The sequence below is a fragment of the Meriones unguiculatus genome, chromosome 5 (assembly GCF_030254825.1).
Source record: "Meriones unguiculatus strain TT.TT164.6M chromosome 5, Bangor_MerUng_6.1, whole genome shotgun sequence".
Classification (NCBI taxonomy): Eukaryota; Metazoa; Chordata; class Mammalia; order Rodentia; family Muridae; genus Meriones; species Meriones unguiculatus.
The window spans coordinates 37,742,875-37,768,287 of record NC_083353.1 but is presented as its reverse complement, the minus strand read 5'-3'; the positions used below and the strand labels follow the sequence as shown (position 1 = coordinate 37,768,287).

The 25,413-nt window shown below is 35.0% G+C and overlaps 2 protein-coding genes across 6 annotated transcripts in view; one reads left to right on the top strand and one right to left on the bottom strand.

Moving 5' to 3' along the window:
- Rasa1 (RAS p21 protein activator 1) overlaps positions 1–4,608 on the top strand; it is a 101,275-nt gene extending 96,667 nt beyond the window's left edge. Inside the window, exons 23-25 of one of the 2 annotated variants that reach the window (XR_009591858.1) lie at positions 878–955; positions 2,465–2,618; positions 3,759–3,772. Coding sequence is in view for 1 of the 2 variants with exons in the window: in XM_021661930.2 (XP_021517605.1) it covers positions 878–955; positions 2,484–2,618; positions 3,759–3,842 (297 nt within the window). In the remaining variant the exon portion in view is untranslated. Of the gene's footprint in view, positions 1–877; positions 956–2,464; positions 2,619–3,758 lie in introns of both variants that reach the window. The other variant, XM_021661930.2, reaches the window with a different exon arrangement.
- Positions 234–25,199, bottom strand: Ccnh (cyclin H). Of its 4 annotated transcripts, XR_009591859.1 has the most exons (11): positions 24,928–25,199; positions 23,662–23,784; positions 21,115–21,188; positions 19,923–20,133; positions 16,009–16,172; positions 13,604–13,674; positions 11,263–11,374; positions 8,203–8,263; positions 7,316–7,391; positions 5,775–5,916; positions 234–334 (listed from the first exon to the last, which is right to left on the bottom strand). XR_009591859.1 is itself a non-coding variant. In XM_021661933.2 (10 exons), the coding sequence occupies exons 1-9, from the start codon at positions 25,042–25,044 to the stop codon at positions 7,353–7,355; spliced, it is 972 nt and encodes a 323-aa protein (XP_021517608.1). In that variant the 5' UTR covers positions 25,045–25,199; the 3' UTR covers positions 234–334; positions 7,316–7,352. The 4 variants fall into 4 exon arrangements, 3 of the variants coding, with proteins under 3 accessions (XP_021517608.1, XP_021517606.1, XP_060239617.1); XM_021661933.2 differs by lacking the exon at positions 5,775–5,916; XM_021661931.2 differs by lacking the exons at positions 234–334; positions 5,775–5,916 and having other exon boundaries at positions 7,228–7,391.
- Positions 25,200–25,413: the final 214 nt, after the last annotated feature.

The window sequence follows — 25,413 nt, the reverse complement described above, 5'->3', positions numbered from 1 at the left end:
GTTTTCTTCTTCTTCTGATGTCCATCCTCTTTGCCTTTCGGAATGGGAAGTGAGCATTTTAGTCAGGGTCCTCTCTCTTGATTAGTTTCTTTAGATGTACAGATTTTAGTAGGCTTATCCTATATTACATGTCTATATGAGTGAGTATATACTGTGTGTGTCTTTCTGCTTCTGGGACTGGTCACTCAGGATGATCCTTTCCAGGTCCCACCATTTACTTGCAAATTTCATGATTTCCTTATTTTTCATTGCTGAGTAATATTCCATGTGTAGATGTACCACAATTTCTGCAGCCATTCTTCAGTTGAGGGGCATCTGAGCTGAACAGAATTCTCTGTAGAGGAATATAGAATGGCAGAGAAACACTTAAAGAAACGCTCAACCTCATTAGCCATCAGGGAAATGCAAATCAAAACGACCTGAGATTTCACCTTACACCCATCAAAATGACCAAGATGAAAAACCCGAGTGACAATACATGCTGGAGAGGCTGTGGAGAAAAGGGAACCCTCCTCCACTGCTGGTGGGAATGTAAACTTGTACAACCACTCTGGAAATCAATCTGGCGCTTTCTTAGACAATTAGGAATAGCGCTTCCTCAAGATCCAGCCATACCACTCCTATGCATATATCCAAAAGAGGCTCAAGTACACAATAAGGACATTTGCTCAACCATGTTTGTAGCAGCTTTATTTGTAATAGCTATATATCAGTTTTAATTTGTAACTTTTTATTATATACCTTCGTTCTTCCACATAGCTGTTTATATTAGGAGGAAAATTTCACATGAAGAAATACAAACTCTTGCTATGTACACATAGTTTTTATTGTAAAACAGCTGTTCTAAGGCAGATGAAACTTGTTTTTAATTTTTTAGGAGCCTTACATGGAAGGTGTCAATCCATTCATCAAAAGCAATAAACACCGTATGATCATGTTTTTAGATGAACTTGGGGTATGTATATAATTTTCAAGCTCTTTGAGAATGAATTTAGCCATATAAATAATAACTTCAAGATTTTAAAACCAGGACTTCTGAATAACATCTTTTCTATGCAAAATGTTTTGTCACTTATTCTTGCTTACATCAAGCAAACACAACTGTGGCTTTCAATTGAAGCTTTCAACCAGTCATTTTATAGACTTTTTCATTCATTATTCTTTAGCTATTGTTGGATTTAGCCTTTTAAGTTGTAGCTAAAATAAGATTTGGGGCCATATATATTGGAACTAAAGTTAGAACTAGGTGAAATAGTATAATTACTATGCCTCATTTGAGCTTTTATAAATAAAATCATGTTACAAAAATTAAAAATATATATATATATTTGTAATTTCTAAGACCCTAATAGTAAAGTTCAGTTTTCTATGTCATATACGTTTCAAACAATGAATGAATTTTAAAGTAAATATATTGATAATGTGGTGTGTTAGCAGGAAGAAAAAGCCTAAATTAGCATGTATGTATGAATTGAACCAGGTTATGTCATCAGAAGTGCTGGAGACTTGGTTGTATTAGGTATTGGAACCAGGTGAATTTCAAAACACATGTCAACTACCACCACCCCAACTTGGCAAAGGAAGCCCAACATCATAAGCTTCATATTTGTAAGAAACATGCACATGAACTTTTTGTAAAACTTTTATAAGTACTTCTAATAAAAATACAGTTGATCAGTTTTCCCTGGGCTTTTTCTGTTCTTTCTGCTAACTAGCAACCTCTGTGAAGGCAAGAAGCAAGCATTATAGGTTTTTCATCTCATAATCTTTAATCACCAAATCACTTAAGTGAATAAGTGATTCAATTAAAATGAATGTATGCAAGTTACTTCTTTACTCTTAAAAAAAAATAACTAAAATTGCTCTTCAATTTTTAGGAATGTGTAACAAGCACTACCAGTAAAAACAGGAAGACTGTTAATTTAACCACATGTTAAATTTTACTCCAAGGCCTGAAATAATATTAGCATTTAATGTAAGAAATATAGTAATATTAGTTAACTATGATGGCTAAGTTACTTCATGAACCCTAAACACCATAATAGCCAGGGATCCCACATTCGAGAAATTATCTTGAGGAGAGTCTATAGAAATTGCAAACAAAGTAAATTTTTACTATACTTTCATAAGTTAGTTCCTCTTTAGGTGCTAGTTAATTTAGTTATAATATTTTAGTCATATTCAGTCTATGAATTTTAAGTTGTATTAATCCAACTCATCAATTAATAATGATAATGATACTATTTATTTTGCATGTGCTCTAAATTTAAAAAGAAAATATCAATTCATGATACTGTCATTCTATGGGAGAGTGGGTGTGGAACCTAGCTTTTTTCTGAGTAGAGGTTCTTAAAACCTATGTTTAGCAGAACTATTTGAATAAAACTCTTAGACAAATTAATGTTTTATATCTGGTTAGGATAACTTTTGAAGAGACTACAAGGATTTTTATTTCTAAATGCAGTTTTATGATTCCCTTAAAGAATGTACCTGAACTCCCGGACACTACAGAACATTCTAGAACTGACCTGTCTCGTGACTTAGCAGCATTGCATGAGATTTGTGTAGCTCATTCAGATGAACTGAGAACACTCAGTAATGAGCGTGGTGCACAGCAGGTATGTTTTTACAAAATGACAATGTTCAAACTTTCTAAATGGTTCGTATAAAAATGGCAAGTGAGATACTGTCAGTAATGAGGCATGTTATTCCTTCTGTTACTCTCATACCAAGTGCATGAGCAATGTTACATGTAAATGCAAGGAGACATGAGAAATTTGCAATTTACCTGATTTTTGCTAATGTAGGAGATGTAGAGATTAGAACAGGAAAGGGTTTTTAATTGACCTAGTGCTAGACAGTCTTTCTTGAGCTAAGGAAGTTAAACGGGGAGGAAAGAAAACCACATAGGAAAATATAAGTCAGGGTACATACGTGCTAAATCTGATAAATTTCTTCCGTGGTTTGAGAAGGCAATAAATGCTATCACTACCTGCCTTCTTATCCGGCACATATTCTCCAAATTAAAACAATGATTATGAATTTTCATTAACCTGAGATTCTAAAATCCTCACTTTATTTTTCAAGTTTAGAAAACAGTCCTAAGTAGCTAAGAGTTTCAATTGGAAAACATTACAGTAGTTTAACTTAGATTTACCAACTTTTAAAAAATTTTTTTCGTCACAATTTATTCATTATATATCTCAATTGAAGCCCTCTCCCTTAATTCCCCCAGTCTCACCCCCCTCCCCTTTTACCTACTATCCCTTTCCCCTAGCCCACTGAAAGGGGGAGTTCTCCACTATTGCCATCTGCCCATAGCTTGTTAAATCTCATCAGGACTGCTTGGATCCTCTTCCTCTAGGGCCTGGCAAGACTGCATCATCAGGGGCGAGTGATCAGAGAGCAGTCAACTGAGATTATGATAGAGGCAGCCCCTGCTCCCCTCACTCAGAGATCCACATGGAGACTGAGCTGAAAATAGTCCTAAGAAACTAGAGTTTCATTTGGAAAACATTACAATAGTTTAACTAAGATTTGCCAAGGTTTATAATGACAAATTAATGTGGTGAGATCTTCTGTGTCTCGGTTACAACTAAATTATTCAGTATAAGTAATGAAAACTCAGTTTTATAAGAATCCCTTTGTTTTGATATAGCTTTGATCTAATCCAGATTCAATTGAATCCTAAAATTGAAATTTAGGTTCTTCATTTGCTTAGTCATTTTTTTTTCCCTCACTGTTTCTCCTGTGTCTAGCATGTACTGAAAAAGCTTCTGGCTATAACGGAACTTCTTCAACAAAAACAAAACCAGTATACAAAAACCAACGATGTCAGGTAGCAGCCTGTTGTTCTGCATGGATTCAGCATGTCCAATGTGGTAATTCACATCACTATGTTTCTCCTGTGCTCTTGCCAAAAAAGGAAAAAAAAAAGAAAAAAAGAAAAAAAAAGAAAAAAATAGCACACTTTTCCACATTCCAGTGATGTGTCAGCTATGCAAGCAAAACCCCAAGATTCTTTTGGAGGGTAGCTGCTGTTGTAAGCTATCTGTGCAGAATATGCACACTATTTCCACATGGAATCGCTACCAAACTCTGAGCCTTGGTGTACAGATCACCTTTGAAAATGGTATGACTGCGTCTTGAACTTTGAAAATATATTTTCAGTATATCCAATTGCCAAAGTTTTGCTGTCTCTTGGAAAAGGAAGTATGAAATCAACTGACAAGGAAATGCATCCTATTGACAACTGAATTTAACTGGATTGCAAACTGTTCTTAATGTAATTTCTTCCTTACAAATATGACCATTTGACTGTTTGCTGAATTTATTTGTATTTACAGTTTCCAGAGTTTGACATTATAATAGGAACAATCTTGTTGTATACTTTTTAAATATGCTGTGCTATTCTTTCTGGAACTGTTGGAAGACTATATATATAGAGAGTAAATGACTCTTGTTCATCAACTTTATTTTTAAACACAACACCTATTTTGTTGGAATTGTCAAAGACTGTATTTAGAGCTCATGCTTTTGTTAAAATGTTTACAACAGTAAATAGTTTAAATTCAATAAATATTATTGGTCATTGTACCAATCAGTGCATGTTAGCCATCTGACCATTTTATAGATTACTGATGTCTTTTATGTTTAAACAAACTGCTAGAATACTTTGTCATTTCTAAGTTGACTTTTTGTTACCACTTTGATTATGCAGACAACCTCATCAGCCACTTAACAAGTATTACATCTTTGAACTTGTACTTCTTTTTTCTGCTGGATATTTAGTTTGTATAGTTTCATCTGTTCCTGTGTATGCATTTTTGTGTGAAGTGTTCACAAGGGTTAAGTTAAAATAAACTTAAGGGATAGCTTGTATAACAGATTAGCTTACTATTTAACTTCATTACTATTATTTTCTTCCATTTTTAGGGATGGGTCAAGCTCTAATACCAGAACAAGCACAGGGGATAGGGGAAGTTATTATTCTTTTACAAAAGATTCCATTTATTCACTCAATGTACGATTTGCTAGGCAACATGTCTTCCCTCCTGCATTATGCTGAAGACAAGACTTAAAAACAATATGTAGCTGAGTTCTCTTAGTAATCAAAACCCTAAGAACCACCAAGAAAAGTATTACTACAGTTTCTCCAATAAAAATGTTTTCTGAAGGCTTATATCCCAAGAGTATTTGACTATCCCTCAGAGATACTGTATACAGGGCAAGATGTTAATTAATCAAAGGTTTATTTCCTTTTGCTGAGAATGAAATTGAGAAGCCTAATGTATTCTTTAGAAAGGTGTTTGATATTACCATTAAGAGACTTTCCTAGCTTAAATATGGGGCTAAATGCAGCCGTAAAGGTAGCTTCAATCAATTAGGTTAATTGTGGTAAGAAAAACAGCAAAAACTTCTTTTGGCTTTGTTGTGAATGCAGGCACCTCCTCTCTCCAACCTATTAGTCCCTGTTCTTGGCAGCGCTATGAAAGTAACTCATGTCTTGTACTTCATTTACAAGGTGGAAGGGCTGCTGGCTAGTTAATGTAGATGTGTGCTTTTGAAAACAGGCAAAGGTCCAAACTCTAGTTTAGGGTATTTTAGTTTGTTCTCACTAATTGTTCAGCCATGATGGCCTATCTGCTATTCCATAGCCTGACATGCTTCTCCTTTTTCTACTTTGTATTTTAGAAGAAACCTGACATATCCTCATTTTTTTACTTTAGTCACATGCTTGTCTCTTAAACTGGAGTGGGAAACCTTTTACTTACCCTCATGGACCCTGTATTTAAATAACTAGGTGGTCACTGATGAAATAAATAAAATCGTTCAAACTTATTCTTTTTTAATGGGGCTGGGAAGGAAATTTTCAGAGATAAATGTGAACCTTGCCCTGATGCCAAATTTAGTGATCTGAAAGAGAAACAGACACATTGTGAACATTTGCAATTCTCTCTATAGTCTAGCATATTGCTTAACATAAGTACACTTGGGCATTAAAAGGTTTGGTTTTCAGCCTACTTTTTAAAAGCACTACTTTATCAATTTTATTCCAGAAGAATGAAACCAAACAAACCAGAAATTCAAGGCATGAAAGTAATTATTAGAAGTCTACATGCATATACAGTAAATACTACCATTACATTTTTAAGACTAAAGTGCTACCTGCCCTCCTAGGAACTGTATCCTGGAATATGTAAGCTGGGTAGATTTAGATTTGAGGTAATTGTGTTTCTCAATTTCTTCAAGCTAGTTTTGTAGGAAGAAAAAAAAAAAAAAAAACAGGCAAAACAAAACACTACCCTAATACACACAGATATATCTGCAATTTGGTCCGAACTATAACAACTTAAGACAGTGTTAATAAACAACACAAGTGTATTGGCACGTCAAGCTGTGAATAATCCTACCAGGAGTAAGCATTATCACTGCCCCATTCTCTATTTGGAAAATTTGTACATATGTAGTTAACTAAAGTCATAAAAAAGTAAAGGCATAACTATTTTAGTTTTTTGTTGTTTTGGTTCGGTTTGAATTTTTCAAGACAGGGTTTCTCTGTGTAGCCCTGGCTGTCCCTGACTCACTCTATAGATCCACCTGCCTCTGCTTTCCCAGAGTGCTGGAATTACAAGTGTGCCACCATGCCCAGCTGCATACCTATATTTTTATGCTAACTTCATTTTAAAAACTTTGAACATAATTTATCTACAGATTTCTAATAACTATAACACCTATTTTATCTGGACTGACTTACAGATAATCATTTAATGATAAAACTGACTATCTGTTATTACTTATCTGTAGTAAAGATTTTTATTTAGACTCAAAAACCCAGATGTCAGTAACTGCTTGGCATAAGATTAATACCTAAGTATTAAATAACTACCCAGCACAGTCTACATTTAGTAGTAATTCATAAATAGCTCACTCTACTGGAGAAATATTTGAAAAGTAATTCTAAGAGCTTCTATTTCCTTAGTACTGCTAAAGTTTACCTACTATTAAGTTGTTTTTTTTTTTCTTCTGATATATATCTTCTAAACAGGAATATATGTTTGTTTATTTTTTTCAAAACGATACAAGGATGTGTACTGCAGTTAGATTTTGGCCTCCATAGAAGGACATGATTTGCTGCTAATGCTAGTGAGTTGTTATTACCCAAACTAGGTGGCATTTGGTCTGTTTTGAAGCTATGTTTTATATAAAATAATCACAAAGAAAATATATGTAACAATTAGAAATTTTTAATATACTTTGATGTTTTCACATTGTACTATTTAAAAGAAAGTTAAATGTCAGACATGCGTCCTACTTCTGTTGGTTAGCACTGCTGTAGTCATTTCCAATGGTTAGAGAGAATCTATCAGGTCATCATCAGTCCATTCCTCCTAAAGGGAAAAAAAAATGTGGTAAGTGTAACATTCAAGTATTGAGCCAGTTGTTGTTCTAGTTCGTTTAAGAAATGTTGACTGATAGTCTACTGTAGATTTGTTTTTGAGACAGTCTGCTACTATGGTTGCAGCCAACCTTGATTCCCAAGTGCTAGGACTACAAGTATATGCTACTAAGTCCTGCTCTTGATTATGATAATGACATGGACTCAGCCTGTAAAGGCTATCTTCTTACCTCTGATTATTTATCTTTGGTTTAAGAAACAACTTTTGAAAACTAGTGTAAGGCAAGGGAAACATCCTTAGAGAATAAAATTAAATTTAGCATCATTGCTTTCTATCATAGGAAGGATTCTTCAATCAAGTAACTTATACTACTTTTTAGAATTGGTTCATACAGTAGTGTAAAGAAACAAATCTCTTTAAAAACAGGCTTGATCAGCACCATGTAGCAAGCCACTGACCCAGATGCTCCTGCCACCTTGTACTAGTCCCTCTGCCATTCCTTCCCCTGTCATGGATTCTAATCACCTTCAACTGTTAACCAAAATCAATCTTTCACTTAAAGATTTTTAAAAAATAAAAATCAGACTGTGCATAAAGAGGTGAGTAAATATAATTTCAAATTTCAGAAGTACTTTAGTCTCAGTATTTGGAGGGCTGAGGTAAAAGGACTAGGAGTTCAAGACCAACTTGGGGGTACAAAGCAAGTCACTGTTTCAAACATTCTCAGCTCATCTGTTTATATACATCATCCTAGAAAAATGTAAAATAAGTGATATCAAGTGACATTTGGGGGTAAACATACCTCTTCCTGTTTGGGTTTCTTTGATATATAGTCATCATCTTCATAGCCTTTCCTCTTCTTCCTGTAATTAGGCAATTATCGATTAGCAAAGTGGGAAAAAAAACTATAAAATAGGTATTAGCAAGGCTGTAAAGCATAACCCAATGTGGTAGCTCACAGCTACAATGCAACATTCAGGCTTAGGCAACAGTGTCGCCTTCAGTTCAGGCTAGCTTGGGCTTAACACAGTGAGACCCTATCTTCAAAAACAAAAGATATCTGCTGAAGAATAGGGACTAAATAACTAGAAAGGGATTATTTGTGGCTACGAAGGCAATATTTAATTTGGGGTACCAAGATCCTGCAAAGATTATTTTAAAAAACAGGCTGAGCATACCTATAAATCCCAGCACTTACGACTAATGGGATTTTTCAATAATCTGTGGTTATACAGTGATACTTTGCCTCAAGTAAACACAGCAAAGAGAATGTAAAGAAATGTTGGAAGACCTTGTCTTTGTTATCTTAAAAGCACACCTAAGTGGAGCCCAGTGGTAGTACAAACCTACAATGCCCATACTTGGGTAGATAAGGCAGGAATGTTGACAGTTTGAGGCCTATGAGGTCTAACAAGACCCTGTCTGGGAACAAATAAAAAGACACACTATAAAGAAATGGTTATTAAGAGTGTGGTGTCCTCGACATCAGCAGTCAAAGTAGACAGGTAAACATGGCTCCACATATTTGCTGACAGGGTCAGTGGGTTTAGACACCAAGCCAGACAACCTGAGTTTGCTCTCCAGATCCATATGGAAAGAGAATTGACTCTTGCAGGTTGTCTTCTGCCCTCCACGCAGGCACTGGTTTATGTACACACTCAAATACAATAAATAAATGTGATTTAAAAACTGCCCACACCTTTAGATTTGTCTGTGATAAAAATCTGTCAACATAGCCAGGCGTGGTGGCACACACCTGTAATACCAGCACTTGGGGAGGCAGAGGCAGGTGGAGCTTTGTGAGTTCAAACCCAGCCTAGTCTACAAAGCCAAAGCAACAGAGAAAACTCTGCTGCGAAAAATGAACACACAAAACAAACAAAAGAAGTTAACTAAGAAAACCATGAAATAGTATTCAAAAGCAAACTAGAAAAAAAACTACTTATATTGGTTAAAAAAAACAACTTACCCTTTACAAGCATTTCTTTATTAAAAAACAGTGTAATTATCAAAATAGTATAAGAAGTTTATAAATAACTATAATTTTTAAAGATGAGAATATGGACAGCATTAAAAGAATAAAATGACAGAACCAATGCAGAAAAACGAATACAAATGGCTATCAAACATGGAAACATCAATGTTCATAGTAATCAGGAAATGCAAATAATCCAGGTGGTAGTATTTTTCTCACCCAGATTGGCAAGAGTTAAAGATTGGTAATGTTAAATGCATGGTGTAGACACACTGCCACAAGAAAGTATTCATGAATTTAAACCCAGAAAAGGTTGGCAGAGGTTCTGGTAAGTTACTTCTGAGGCTGTGATTGAGGTGTGCAGTTTAATCAAAGTGAACTTTGGCTTTTACTCAGTGAGTGACTTAGAAGAATACAGTTACTGTATAATGAAAAATAAAGGCAAATATTTGAGTCAGCTTTGTGCTGAAGTACTGCTACTCAGTGTTGTTCATTAACTGTTTCCAGCCTGCAGTGAGATGAGTAGAAAATATACTTTGTACTTAGAAACTATACAACAATTTTAACTTCTGACATTTTAATTTAATAAAATTTGAACTTATATGTTTATTTCACTTTGTAAGAACTTTGATTGTATTTTATAAAAGTATATGTCTGTAATCATTTTTAAGTCCTTTCTGTACAAAAACAGTCAGACACATAGGAATGTAGAATTTTCTTGGCAGAGTGCAAAGGAAAAGTAAATGCTGTGTCTATTAGAAATTTTGGATTATGGCCCATTCCATTACTAGCTAGAACAAAATTAATAGTTAAATGTTCTAATCAGAAGGAAAAATTAGTAAGTACTTCAGGATTTAAAGGACATGCAGTTTCTGCATAGAATAACTGGTACAATAATTATGTAAACTAATAATGGGCAGCCTATGTTCCAATTACTGTACTTCTAGAAAAAAAAAGGGCAGAGGCTATTTGTGGCTGCTGGATCACAGTTTGTGCATTTCAAAGTCAATGTAAGAACACAGTCAAGTGCTATAGCATTTTTACTTACCAGTAGGTCAAGGTTTCTCTCTTTCTCTACAGCTTTCTGATGTTTGCTATTTAGTACAATTACAAGATTTTCACAAAGCCAAGCTTTGAAGCCACAGCTATGTCAAAAGTCCTATACTTTGTACTTGGACTTCTCAAGTAGTCCTCTACTACAACTACAGTTAAGGAATTAAGTCATGGCTAGGGCTATCTTGTGTTTGAAGGCCTTGGCATGCTCCTTAGCTTTTTATAAATATTTGTTACCATTTCTCCACAAATCAAAGAGATCAAAACACCATCTATGCCACAGCTAATTCCCATTACATGTTAATAAATAATATCAGATCAGTCCACATAAAACAAATTATTATGTTAGCACATGTAAAATTAAAAATGTAAAAATTACTAAGTTGTAATGGATCTTTTATGCAGAGCATAACAGATTTTATGGTGAATTCCACATTAGCCTACAAACTACACTTACACAAAGCAACCTAGTGGCACATTTTACTGGTTCTCTGATATAATATTTCCTTACTAGTTTATTAAAACTAAGTTAAAAACTAAGCATTAGGTTGGTTTTTAGACAATGTTTAACACTCAGAAGACTGACTCCCAGTAATTCTGTAAAGTAGAAAAGCAAGCCTGATCCTGATGATCAGGATCAGAACTGGAGAATGAAAGCCCAAAATTTCTTCCTTGTGTTTATTGCACAAAAGGCCAGGCTGGAGAGTTGAACTCCCAACATAGGCAAAATCACTGTACTCAATACTTAAAAAAAAAAAAAAAAAAAAACAACTTTGAACCAGTGAAATAATTTAACCATAATTTGAACATAACTCCTGTGTCATGTCTACTTACGTCACCACATTAAGTGCAAGGTCAGCAGAATGACACCGCTCCAACTTTTGTTTCAGAACAGCAATTTCTTCAGATCTGGGTGGCTCATACTTTTTTACTAGATTTCTCATGCCTACATGGAGATACAAAAGTACTTAAGAAAAAGTCTGCTTCAAGCTAGATGTGGTGGCGCATGCCTTCTTCACCTCCGCTCTCAGGAGACAGAGACAGGCAAATCTGAGTTTGAGGCTAGAGCAACCCAGGAAAGCCAGGACTACACAGAAATCCTGTCTCGAAAACCAAACACTAAAAAAATGAAGTATAAACAAAACAAAATAATCTAACTTGCTGCAGGGAACAAAAGACATTGGTTATCCATGATACACATTCTTACCAGGATTTGTATTCTATATTAAAGACACAAGCCTTTTAAAGTAACTACTATCTGCTGTTTATCACATATATATGGCATAAATATAGGCATGCTATATAATATAGGTAGTAAATTTTTTGCAAGTAACTATATTTACATTTTGCTCAATTTAAGGCTTTTGAAGTAATCTCTGTGATTTAGTAACTTATTTGTTCTCTACCAACAACCATGTTCATGAACATAATATACCTCACCTAATGTGTAAAAAAAAGATGTTTCAGTACAAAACACAGCCGCTATATAAAGACATCCTTTTAGAAACATTAAAAACAAACTATACGTCAGTAACTGTAAGATGATAAAATATCCTCTAGTTTATCATGTTATTTAAAATAATAAACCAAATAAAAATCTCAAGATTTATTAGGGACATGATGTAAAGTCCAGGTTGGTAACTAAACTGGAAATTGATGCTTGTGATGTAACATCTTCCAAAAAATTATGAATACCTTCATATTATTAAAGATGAATATTTTTGAAGCACTATTCTTGTGTCATATATTAAAATAAGTGGAACAAATTAAAGATAATGAGAATCAGTAATTAATCTGCGAGCTTCAAATAAGAGGTGTGGTCCCTTCTATTACCAAATTGTTAGGAACTACTATTAACAATTCCCAATTAGCTTTGTAAGTGAACCCTCTAGTGGTAAATATGAAGACCTACAAGTTTATAGGTGAAAAAAAAACAAAACAAAACAAAAAAACAAAAAAAAAAACCCTCTACTCCATTATGCTTAGAGGGATCTAAAATCACTTCAAGAAATATGCCTTGAATCCCAGCTTTTAAAATAAAATAAACATTAAATGCATATACATTTGCTGTCACCTAAATGTCTTCAATCTTGTGGTTTATTCACCAATAAAACAATAAATAATAGCATATCTCGGAACCTAAGAGCATAATTGCCAAGACAATAAAGAACTGTGTGTGGTGGCATACGTACCCTACAATCCTAGTATTCACAAATCTAGGGCAAGAGATTTCAAGCTTAAGTCCACTCTGGGCTACATAGCCAGACTGTCTCAAAAACAAAATAGTGATTTATATGCCATAAGTGTGTTTATATATACACATATATATGCATGTATACACACATATAATTAATCATATGTACAATATATAATAGAGATGAATATGTAATATAGATGTATTAAGCAGAAATTTTAATCAGAATTTCTAAAGATTTTGCAACACCAGTACAAAGTTTTTGTTAACTGTTATCAAAGTCTACATTGATTTTCCAAGACTACTATTAAAATTATCACTAAGTTGGTGTTTTAAAACAACCAACCATATTCTCTCACACTTTACCAGGAATCTGAAATTCATTTCCCTGGACGAAAATCCCCTGTAAGGGGGCATTTTTTTTTTTTTTTTTTAAGTAGCATTCTTCATGGTTTTCTGTTTTGTTTTGTTTTTTGTTTGTTTTTGTTTTTTGTGCTAGGGTTTGAACAAAGAACTGGAATTTGTTACCAAAGGCTCTACCAAACCAAGTCTCCACCCAGGCCCAGCTGACAAGCTACATCTTTATCAAATGAAGACATTAAACCCCACTTGAAAATTATTGCCTTTGTTACAAAATGACCAACAATTGACAAATATTAACTAGTTAAAATTATTTACACATGTTCCAAATACAAACTTTACCTTGAAGTTAGTTCTCTTGATTCTAAATGTCTATCACATATTTATGGATTCCTTTAAAAGAATCCTGTTTTGACTTGGCCCTTTCTAAATCTGATATCCATATTCTCTTTTTACATATAAAGTTATTTCCTCCCACATACCTTTTGCTTATTCTCACCAATGTATCTTCAACACATTCTGACACAGTAATTCAATAAAAGTAAATTTAAACAACAGTCTACACTGTACATTAAATACCAAAATATTTATTCAGAAAGCAGCTTTGTTAATAGCACATACTTTTCATTATTTCCAGCAACTGTGACAGACAAGTTCTGTTTTCTCTCAGCAACAGACTCTCTGATAAATAGCTGTTGAAGAAATAAAAAAATAAAAAATATCGCTTTAACTCATTGAAAGCACATACCACATTGGAAACACAAGGCAGATTATTTACCTACATGTTTATTTCATCAAGAACCATTTCAAATTATATTAAAATATTACATACTACTAGTAAACTCCATAGTACTAAAGCCTACAACTACTATAGTCTGAAAGACTACCATTCTGCTAGATTAAGAGATGTGTATTGTTAAAAGCTTGATTAAATTTCATTATATATAACCTTTCAGAGATACAATAATGTACTAACAGCCAATATTTATCATTTTTATATGAAATGTTTGGTACAGATATTCTATAAGCCTAACTCTATGTGATTTACAGAGTCTGAGCTATAGAGATGGATTTTACTAACCTCAAAGGTAGAAGATATGGAATATGGGACCAGTCAGTTTTCTTCTCTCAGTAATGTCTTTTTACCTATAGCTGTACTGAACATTAACAAACAATATACCACAAGATGCTGTCTCATGCTTTCAAATTATATTATTATGTCTTATGAAGTCCAGGGCAGATGCATTCATGCTTTTATATGAATGCTTTTATAAACCCTAATTATCTTTCTCTAAGAATCGTTGAAAGTAAAAAATACTTTGTTTAAATTTTAGTGACTTGGAAATTTTATATATCAGGACATGGTGCATAAGTGCTATCTGCCTAACGAACATATTCTCAAATCCTAGGTCTTTCAAAACACACACACACACACACACACACACACACACACACACACACAAATTTTCTCCCAAGTAATTTAGTTGTAAAAATGAGTAGTTTTAAGAACTGTTGTTGCTGTATTTTAAGCTACCTAGATTAAACTATGTGACAAAACTTTGATAGCTAAATTAAATTTCCAACTTGTTCACCTTTGCCATCTTCCTAAAGTTTCTTTTCTCGTCTTCTTTTCGCTCTTGAAACTGACTCTCACATAGCCCATTTAGAACCAGTATAGCTGAGGATGACCTTGAACTCCTGACATTGTTTCCCATGACACATTTCCCATGTGCCAGGACTATAGATGCTTTCCCTTACAGAGGCTCCATACCTAAATTCCAGACAAGTCAGCGATTCACATGGATGTCTCTCCTATGTAGTACACGGTTTCATTTTTATATTGCTTAAGTGTATTATAGCAGAAACTCATTAAGTATTTGCTTAGTAAAGAAATGGGATATAAATCACAATAGAATTGTGTTTGTACAAAACAGGTACACTGGGGCTGGAGAGATGTGTCAACAGTTAATAGCACATAACTGCTCTTGCAGAAGACCAAAGTTTAATTCCCAGCACCCATGTCTGACAGCTCCTAACCACCTAACTCTAGCTCCATGGGATATGAAACCTTTTGGCTAGTCTCCATGGCAGCTACACACATGGCATATTTTTACACATGCACACAGATAAAAATAAGTATTAAAAAGAGGTATACTAAAAAAAATGCCTAAGAGCACAACCTTTTATCCTGGATGGAAATGTGACTCAAAATTTGTAATTGTTCATGTTGTATAAAACTAGCTTGGTATACAGGCTGCCTTGTGGGAAATACAGTATCTGTGGAACAGCAATATTGGTTCTTCTATAGTAATATTTTCAATGAAGGAGGACAAAAACTAAATCACATCTGTTCATGTTTGTTGTCTGATCATTTTACATTGAAATTTCAAGTATATAAAAATAATTTAAGTTTAGAAAAATTTACCTTCTTCAGCTATTATGAAGATGAAATAAAAAATCTCATAAGATAAATTAAATCAAAACAATAAGTAGTATAAATTGGAAAACAACTGGCATATAAAAATTATTCTAATTTACCATTCTTCCAGCACCCTAGTAATACCTATAGAACTGGTATTCTTACAAGTGTAAGAATTAATATGTGCATAAGATACTATTAAAATATCAAGTGGATTTAATTCACATAAAGTACTCATCCCACCTAAATGTCTGCCTCTGTGTGTTTATATACTAGCTATTACTATTTATGGCTCAACTTAAAATTTTATATCGATATGCATTACTTCTACAAATCCTTACTCAATGTGTTACCCATGTTGCCTACAAGTTGATCAACTTGTAAATTTGATATACTGGTAGCTGTAGTTGTCTTCCAAAACTACTGTTTCCATTTCTACTTTTGTCAGACATGTATTCTTGATTAAATACTTTCTTTAAAAGAGCTTTCTTTCTTCAATCACAGAACATACCAGATAAATAAGGCATTATATATACAAAGACAACTTAAAAACTCAGACACTATTAAGTAAAACTTGAATTTCAACTAACAGGAAACAAATTAATACCTTTCCATGGTAATTCCAGCCCTAGAGGCGCTTGACAAAATGGCAGTCAGGGCAATTTGTGAAGGTGTGTACAAAAGATAAGCATCTGTCAGTGCAATTCTACTAAGAAAATCATCAGCTGTTTTCCTCAAAATCTCTGGATTCTCCAACATGGGGTATCGAGTCTAGAAAGAAAGTGCACAGATGTTACAATTTCTGAGTTTATTGGAGAACAAAACTATTTTAAAAATATAGTAACTAGTAGGTGCTTAATAAAAAATGGTTTTAAAAGGTAATTCCTTTCCCATTTTCCAAAAACTATTCTTTCAGTGTTATTGTTTGGTATATACTGATAGAACATAATTAAATTACAGTCATGAAATTCTAAACATTTTCAGTATGGCTTTTAAACTTTTTGGAATACACCATGATTAGAAATATACGCTTAAGCTTGGCTCTGAGTCTTAGCATCTGCTTCAATACCCTGCTGGGTAGACTCTTTTCAGAGGCCCTCTATGGCAGGCTCCTGTCCTGTTCTGTTTTCTCCCTCTTCCGATGTCCATCCCATTTGCATTTCTGAATGTGGACTGATCATCTTACTCAGGGTCCTCCTCTTTGCTTAGCTTCTTTAGGTGTACAGACTTTAGTATGTTTATTCTATATCATATGTCTAACATCTACTTATAAATGAGTATAAGTGTGTCTTTCTGCTTCTGGAATACCTCCCTCAAGATGATCTGTTCTAGTTCCCACCATTTGTCTAAAAATTTCATGATTTCTTTGTTTTTAATTGCTGAGTAGTATTCCACTGTGTAAATTTACCACAATTTCCATGTCCGTTCCTCAGTTGAGGAACATTTCGGTTGCTTCCAGATTCTGGCTATTATGAATAAAGCTGCTACAAACATGGCTGAGCAAATGTCCTTGTTGTATACTTGAGCATATTTTGGATATATGCCTAGGAGTGACATAGCTGGATCTTGAGAAAGAGTCAGACTGATTTCCAAAGTGGGTGCACAAGGTTACATTTCCACCAGCAATGGAGAAGGGTTCCCCTTTATCCACACCCTCTCCAGCATGTACTGTCACTTGAGACAAACTTTGGGCAGAGTGCAGGGAATCTTATGAAAAAATCTTATGTCCTATGTTCAAGTATGTGCCTTGTATCTCTAATCTTTCCAAAACTTTAAACATGAATGGATGTTGGATTCTGTCAAATGCTTTTTCGACATATAAGGAGATGACCACGTGTTTTGTTGTGTTTGTCTTTTTTGTTTTTTTTTTTTTGTTTGTTTGTTTGTTTGTTTTTTTCAGTTGGTTCATGTGGTAGATTACATTGATAGATTTTTGTATACTGAACCACCACTGAATGCCTGGGATGAAGCCTACTTGGTCATGGTGGATGATATCCTTAATGTGTTCTTGGTTTCAGTTTGGAGTATTTTATTGAGTATTTTTGCATCAATGTTCATAAGCGAGATTGGTCTCAAGTTCTCTCTTTGTTGGGTCTTTGTGTGGTTTATATATCAAGGTGACTGTAGCTACACAGAATGATGTTGGTAATGTTCCCCTTCTGTTTCTATTTTGTGGAATAGTTTGAAGAGTATTCCTATTATCTCTTCTTTGAAGTATGGCAGAATTCTGCACTGAAACTGTCTTGCCCTGGGCTTTTTTTGGATGGGAGACTTTTGGCCACAGATTCGATTTCCTTACAGGATATAGAACTATTTAATTTATTTACCTGAACTTGATTTAGTTTTGGTAAATGGAATCTATTAAGAAAATTATCCATTTCATTTCCATTTTCAACTTCTCTTGTGTATAGGCTTTTGAAGTAGGAGCTAATGATTTTTTTGGATTTCCTCAGTGTCTCCTGTCATGTCCCCCTTTTCTTTTCTGATTTTGTTGATTTGGATAGTGTCTCTCTGACTTTAAGTTAGCTGGAGGTATTTCTATCCCTGATCTCAAGCATATAGAGCAGCAGTAATAAAAACGGCATGGTACTGGCATAGAAACAGACTGGCGGATCAATGGAATTGAACTGAAGATTCAGAAATACACCTAAACACCTACAGATACTTGATTTTTGACAAATAAGCCAAAACCATACAGTGGAAAAATGATAGCATCTTCAAAAAATGGTACTGGTCTAACTGGATGTCTATATGTAGAAAAATGCAAACAGATTCATATTTATCACACTGTACTAAAGTCCAGGTGGATCAAAGACCTCAACATAAAACCGGACACACTAAACCTGATAGAAGAAAAAGTGGGGAAGAGCCTTGACCTCATTGACACAGGAGCCAATTTCCTGAACACAACATCAACAGGACAACTACAGATGCCTAGTCTTATCTGATGGTATAATGGTTATTATGGTTGTCAACTTGACAACATCTGGAATTAATTAAAACCCCAAAATGGCTGCACACACCTATGAGTGATTTTTGCTTAATTAATTAATTAAGTGGGAAAATCTACTTATAATTCAGAGTTCTGAGTTAGAAAGTTACACATTTCAGATTGCTTGAGGTCGTAAGACTCACCTGTAATCTGGGTCACACCTTCTGCTAAAAGTCTATGTAAAGGACATGAAAGAAGAAAGCCACTCTTTTTGCCTGCTTGCTCTTGCCTTACTACCAAGTCCATTCATTCACTGGCCTACTTCTTTGCGATTCCGATGTATACTGGAGACCAGCTGCGAAATACAGCCTCATATACCTAACAGTTACTGAATTTTTAAGCAGCTATTGTTGGATTAGCTAGACTACAGCCTATAAGTCATTTTTAAAACCCCCTTTATCTATAGATTCTGTTACTCTAGAGAAGCCCAACTAATACAGACAAAAACTAAACAGTGAGGCTGTCAACCTGCCACTTTTCCATTGCAAACCCAAGTCTCTAAACAAGCCTTCACTGTCTTCTTTTTCCTTTGTTGAAAATTTTCAATACTACTTATACGGTCTAGACTAAATCAAGCTGCAACACTCATTCCCCCTATCCCCAGGCTCTTCATATCTTAAATGAGCTATGAATTAGAGCTCTTGACTAGGAAGGTCTCTGGGCACGATGTCCTTTCCTCACCTAATTCCTACTCTTGATCAGAATCTCATTTCAAGTGATGCTTTCTCAACAATGTCTTCCTTGCTTTTCAATCTGCCATCTTCTTATGAAATATTTTTAATTCCCTATATAAAATTTAGCATACTAATAAAGAGTTACCTAAAATATTAAACTGTAAGGTCCATGAAAATTGTCACATTCCTGTCTTGTTTCTAGGCTGCAACCCCCAAACATAATGTTTAGTGTAAATAGAATTATCAATAGATGCTTAATGAGAATAACCAATAACTTCAGTTGATGATGTCAATATTTACATAAATGTCAATATGTAAATATAAGTGCTATACATAAAATACAAATGCACATATTTATATTACATATTTGTGATGCAGTTGTACTACAATGCCAGACTAGTCTCAAACTCCAAGGTTCAAGTGGTCCTTCCATCTAAACTTCATAGAACCTAAAACTACAGATGTCAGCTACTTATAATTTTGGTGCTTGTATTTGTGACCTGAGTTCATAAAACATTACAAATAAGATCAGTTTACCTTTTGGGTTAATTACAAGAACACTTTGAGGTTCTATAAGTCACTAAGCCCAGATCTATGATAATATACATTGATTAGAAGAGTTTCCATAATTCTTTAAGAGCATTCTTATAATCACACAATCTACTGCAGAAGATTACTCAAACAGAAACCTGGAAATTCTTACCCAACCATCTAAGAAAAAAGCTCTCCAGATGGACTCTAATGTATCTATGTTATACCATCTAGGATATTTCTGGTTATAAAGTTTTCAATTCTTTTTAGCAAACAATGACAACAAAGTGTATCTTTTAGCTAATTTCCTGTCAATAAATTTACCTTTATGTCAATTAGGAAGCCTTCAAATGGTCTATAAGGATTGTGGACAATAAGGTGAAAATTAAGTTGCTGTATAAGTAGTAGTTCATATTCCAAAATCTGTTCCAGTGCCTTTTCCTGTCCAAGGGGACTCTCTCGAAGATTCCCAACAAACTGAGGACTAGACACATTGAATTCATCGACTTTGCAGGCCAGAAATGCACAAGTGAGCCTACATGGAAAGATAGCGGAGGACAGAAATATTTAAATATTCCTTAAAGTACTTTGTAAATCACTTAATATTTATATGTTACTATGTTAGATAGTGCAGAGAATAAAATGAAACAGAAGTTAAAAGAGCTCCTCTTTAGACTTTATCCATTAGGAGACTTAGGAGAACTATAAAATTAGGTTGAGCCATCATCTAATACTACTACAGCATTCAGTAACTAACTGATAGCTTCATATAGTACAACCAGAAACCTGGAAAAAATAACTAAGGATTAAAAGTAATGTGCATCAAGAAATATAAAAGGAAGATTTAACATAAAAATAGAATGGAATATATGTATTTAGCATGACCAAGAAAAACAGGAAAAGATAATATTGTAGACAGGATCATCAGTAGAAGTCTCAAGTCATTTGAGTATGTGATGTTTCCTTATGGCAAACATAAAATTCACCTGAGTATGAAATTAAGTTCAAAGAAAACTAGTACAAAAGCTACCATTATAGCTTTTAGAAGCTGAAGTCACAATAAAGGCCTGAGCTTGACTAGTGGGAATGGAATGGGAAAAACAAATAAATAAAAACAGGAATGACAGCAAACTGTTGGATGAGTCCTATATTAATTCTGTTCTCATCTTTAATGATAAGCATAATGCTTACTCAAGAAAACTGTTTAACAAAATGAATATGAAGATAAACATCTGCAAACTGAATGGAAATGTAGAGGAAGCAATTGCCACAAATGCTTGAGCAATTGGGAGAATAAAGGTGTCATTGACAAAGGTATCAAGAAAAACTATGTGAATGGTAGACAAGTTGTAGTTTACATGTCATTAGCAATATAGAAGATAATGGCAAGTACGGAGACCTTGTAGTCAAATAGAAAAAAAAAGAGAGAGAATTCAAGTCTAAATTGTCCTTAATTAAGTCAATTATCTCTCATATATATCCCATTGGTAAATGTCCACAATAAATTTGTACTCACATTATTATCCGGGGGTGATATTCCATTACTGAATTATTAAGATAGAAACGCTTGAAATACATACAAGCTGTACCCTAGGATTAAAAGAAAAAAGTATGTACACATCTAGAAAAGCAGAATCTATTTGCAATGTTACATGTTAAATTTTGAGAAAATAACTTATTCATGAAGGTTCTCCATACCAATACTTCTGAATTTTCCTTTAATAAATAAACTGTGATAAAGTACAACAAAAACACCATAATCAAAAGAACCACTCTTATTTTTTTTTTAGCTATTTGTCCAGAGCCTATGTGGAGTAATTCTTTCTTCAGTCACTGAATTTAAAAATGTATGTGTGTGAGTATTTCAGAATTAAAAGCAACATGAATACTAATAATCAGAAAATTTTAATGATTAAAATACCAATAACAAAACAAAACAAAATACAAAATCAACTTTTCTTTTTCCCTCTGTCAACTCCAGGTCTGTGATGACCTGTGATACCTACTGCGAAGCTGCAGAACCTCACATTTCCCTGAATGTGTTTAGTGGGATTAGTAAATCCCACTGTGCAAAACACAAGAGTAACAGTCTCTTCCAATCCTTATGTCACATCAGTAAAATATTACCATCGCCACAGTAAAAGAGTCATGAGTTATCTGGTTTATTCAGACATTTATCAAGGGTCAAAGGCTATCTTCAACTATTGTCTCACTTAACAAAACAGTAAAATAACCACTTATTTATTTAATAACAGGAAAAATCATTCATTTACACACTTAAAAGTTGCCATAAATTTATGTTAAACAACAACAAAATCACTGTATATTTCATAGAGTTAATTAAAGGTTTGTTTGACCCAACAGATAATTTAATCCTACCAGCTCATTCTACAGTTCCCATAATGAAAAACAAAACAAAACAAAAAAAAAAAAAACAACCCAGATTTCATCATAGACACTAATCAACTGTATCTGATACTGTTTATGAGTGTGTCCTCTCTCAGGAAAGCTTGCAACTTAAAAATGAACCATAAACACTTGTGTATTCAATATTTTCAATGTTCTTCCATTTTTTTTTTTTTTAAATATATAACTAGAGGAGTCTGGATTATCCTTCTTTATTAGGTCATAGAACATTCACTCTTTGAAAAACTTTAAAACAGCCTTCCATACTTGACCTTTACAACTAACAAGCCATGAGAGTAATATGCAAGGCAAAGTGGTTTAGACACTCTTAACACCATCTTTTTTCTTTGTTGTTTAACTTTCTAACACAGGTTAGATATTCCTTCTCACCACTGTCCAGCTCAGTAAAAAAAGACAATATGAAGAACAATATAAACTAATCCTGAAGCATTTGAGCCTGGGATATAGCATAGCTGGGAGAATGCCTGTCAGGCATGCAGCCCTGGGTTTGACCCCGAGTGTTAAATAAAACCACATATGTAGTCCTTCAAATCCAGCATTTGTGAGGCTGGAGTACTAGGATCAGAAATTCAAGATTATCCTCTGGAATAATGGATTCAAGGCCAACATGACCTGTAGAAGACCATCTCAAGAAAACAAAACCAACAAACAAAACCACCAAGAAAACAGTAATAAAGTCAAAGGTAAATCTCTAACTTCTTCTAATAAAAGGTTTAAAAGTCCTTATTGCAAGAGTAGCAGCTGGAACATAAATTAATGCATTATTTCAAACAGAAGCTGAGTTCAGCAGACTTGAAAAAGTATGAGGCTATACTTTAATATGAATTCTACTATTTTCTAGTAAAGAGTATGAGAAAGAAAAATGATTTTTCTTTTTCCAAAAAATAAGGCTGTCACAAACTGTACATCAGAATATGAAATGACACTGGAGATGGCCTAACTCATGAAGTATAAATCTCAACAAAATTAGTTTTTCTGGCATTCATTATACTGATACATCTATGAATATACCAGTATTTAATAATATAGCTGATTGATATACAACTTTCACTTAAGCTTCTTATGTGGCTAACTACTGATTAAAATTCATGCCTTGATTCAGGGAACTAAATTTCTAGGAAAAAAACACATTTCTCAGCAATGCTTTTGTCTGTTATGGTTAACAGAATTAGTGGAATAACTGTCACTTTTCAGCCCAAGGTTCAAACAGCAGCTATGCCTTCTCCACAGTTCCCTCTTGTCCCCTCCAGAAGCAAAGGCTCACTATGTTTGGCACTACTAGAGTCACAGAGGGCAGGAGCATGAGTTCTATCTAGTCATGACATACAAGAGGCACTTTCTGATGAGATAGCCTATACTGGGCCACATTGCGAGAAGTAAACTACTAAAGGTTTTTGTTGTTGTTGTTCCTGTTTTGCCATTATAGTTGGCCAAATAGTTTGCAACCTATTTAGTGTTACATTAAGGATAACTCTAACATCAATAAAATTTTGTTACTGGAAAGAGAGTGACAAAATAAACAAACACAATTATGGAGCATCTTTCTAGAGTGACAAGAGAATACAATTAGAAATTTAGAATAGTGCAGTTCTCACAAGCCAGTTGAAAGGCATTATACTTTACTACTCTTACTTACCACAACAGATCGAGGCATTGCTGGTTTAAACACTGAACAAAATTCCAATAACCTTTTCTCATAGTATTTGCAAAGTGTCATTTCTTCATGAGGCTCAAGAAACACTGGATCATTTGGAAGAACCTTTAGACAAAGCAAACATTTCAAAATTAATTGTATTAGTTGTAATTAATTGAATTACTTATTAATTGAATTAACTGTAATTGATTGAATTAATTGTAAATCTGTCCCTGTCTTGCTTGAATGTTTTAGATCTTGAACAAATATACTTCACCTCATTTTCTCTTTGTAAGTTTGCTAAGCATTATACAAAATATCTAAGAAAATAATAAGCAAAATAAATAAACTGAATCTAAATCATCATTTCACAACTTCCCAAACTGTCAGTTGAACATTTTTAAACAACCATGGTAGAGCATGTGCCAATATGCTCCCAGGTTTGATGACATTATTTGTAAGTTAAAAAGGAGATACATATTTTCACTACTTGGAAATCTCCCAAAGTTCCTTTCTTAGTGAATCAGCGTGTCACCCAAATTAAACAGCAAATGACTCAGTGCATTTGCTACCTCATTGTTTGGAGTACACATCCCATTTACTTGAAATCTGTAGGCGCCACTGCAAAGTTACAAGTCAGTACAACAGAAATCAGTGACAGAGCGGAAAAAAGACCTGCATAGAGGGCCATAGACCAAGCTATATATAGTCTTTTGACTGGTTTCAACTGTCTATTTCCTTTCCATGTGCAACCCTCTCAGAGAAGGTTGTTTCTGAAAAGAAGCCACCATTTCCCGATTTCAAGTATTTGAAAATTGCCCTTTAGTTTGGATGAATTTCAGCCTCCTCATACTGACGCTTACAAGTTCCTTGTCTCCGTTCTTCAACCGCTGCTGCAGAGGTACAGCTTCACCCACTAATGACCACAAACACCCACGCACCTGTCCACAATTCTGACTTCCCACTTGGCACCAGCGGCTGTGTCTGCCCGGACCATCCTTTGCCCCTGCCTGATACCCTACAGGACAAGGGATTAGTTCCAGTCCTGAACTACCTCCGCATCCCACCAAGGCTCCAGGCCAGTTCCCCAGGATGTTACTGGTCCTTCTGCCACCTACATCTCCGGACTGGGGTCGCGCGTCCGTGTCTACTTGACTCAGCCAGGTACGTGCTCATGCGCTTCCCGCCCGTCGGAGCAAAGCTGGGACTTGGGAAGGGCCCGCGGCTTCCGAACGCAGCCACTCGAGGGCTGGTGTGCAAGAACCTCACCTTCCCATTAGCCACCGCTTTGCACTTGAATTTGCGGTTGGCGTCGGCCCGCAGTCGCGCCAGCTGCTCCTCGCCAGAGAAGGTCCAGTGCCGCTTCTGGCTGCTGCTGTGGTACATGGTGTCGCCGTCACGTTTCGGGCTGTAAGGCCGAAACAGCACTAGCGACAAGCAGGGAAACAGCTACCACCCGCGATTACAATCGCGGGGAGCCAGCCGCCTGAAGAGACGCGCGAGTGACGTCACGGTCACGTGTCGACGACTGCGGTGGCATTTCCGGAGGCCTTGGGAGGTGTTCCGCGACACGGGAGGGTAGGGCCTCAGGAGCTCTCAGACGTGCGGGGAGGAGCCTGAGGGGGCGTACCCGGGAGGATCAGGAAGTGGGCGTGGCCAAGGAGACTGCAGTCTGAGAGAGAAGTTGACAGGGGTTCCAGATTGGTCCTTAGAGGACACATGGGCTGATCCCAAGCCTCAGGCGGATGCCCGACA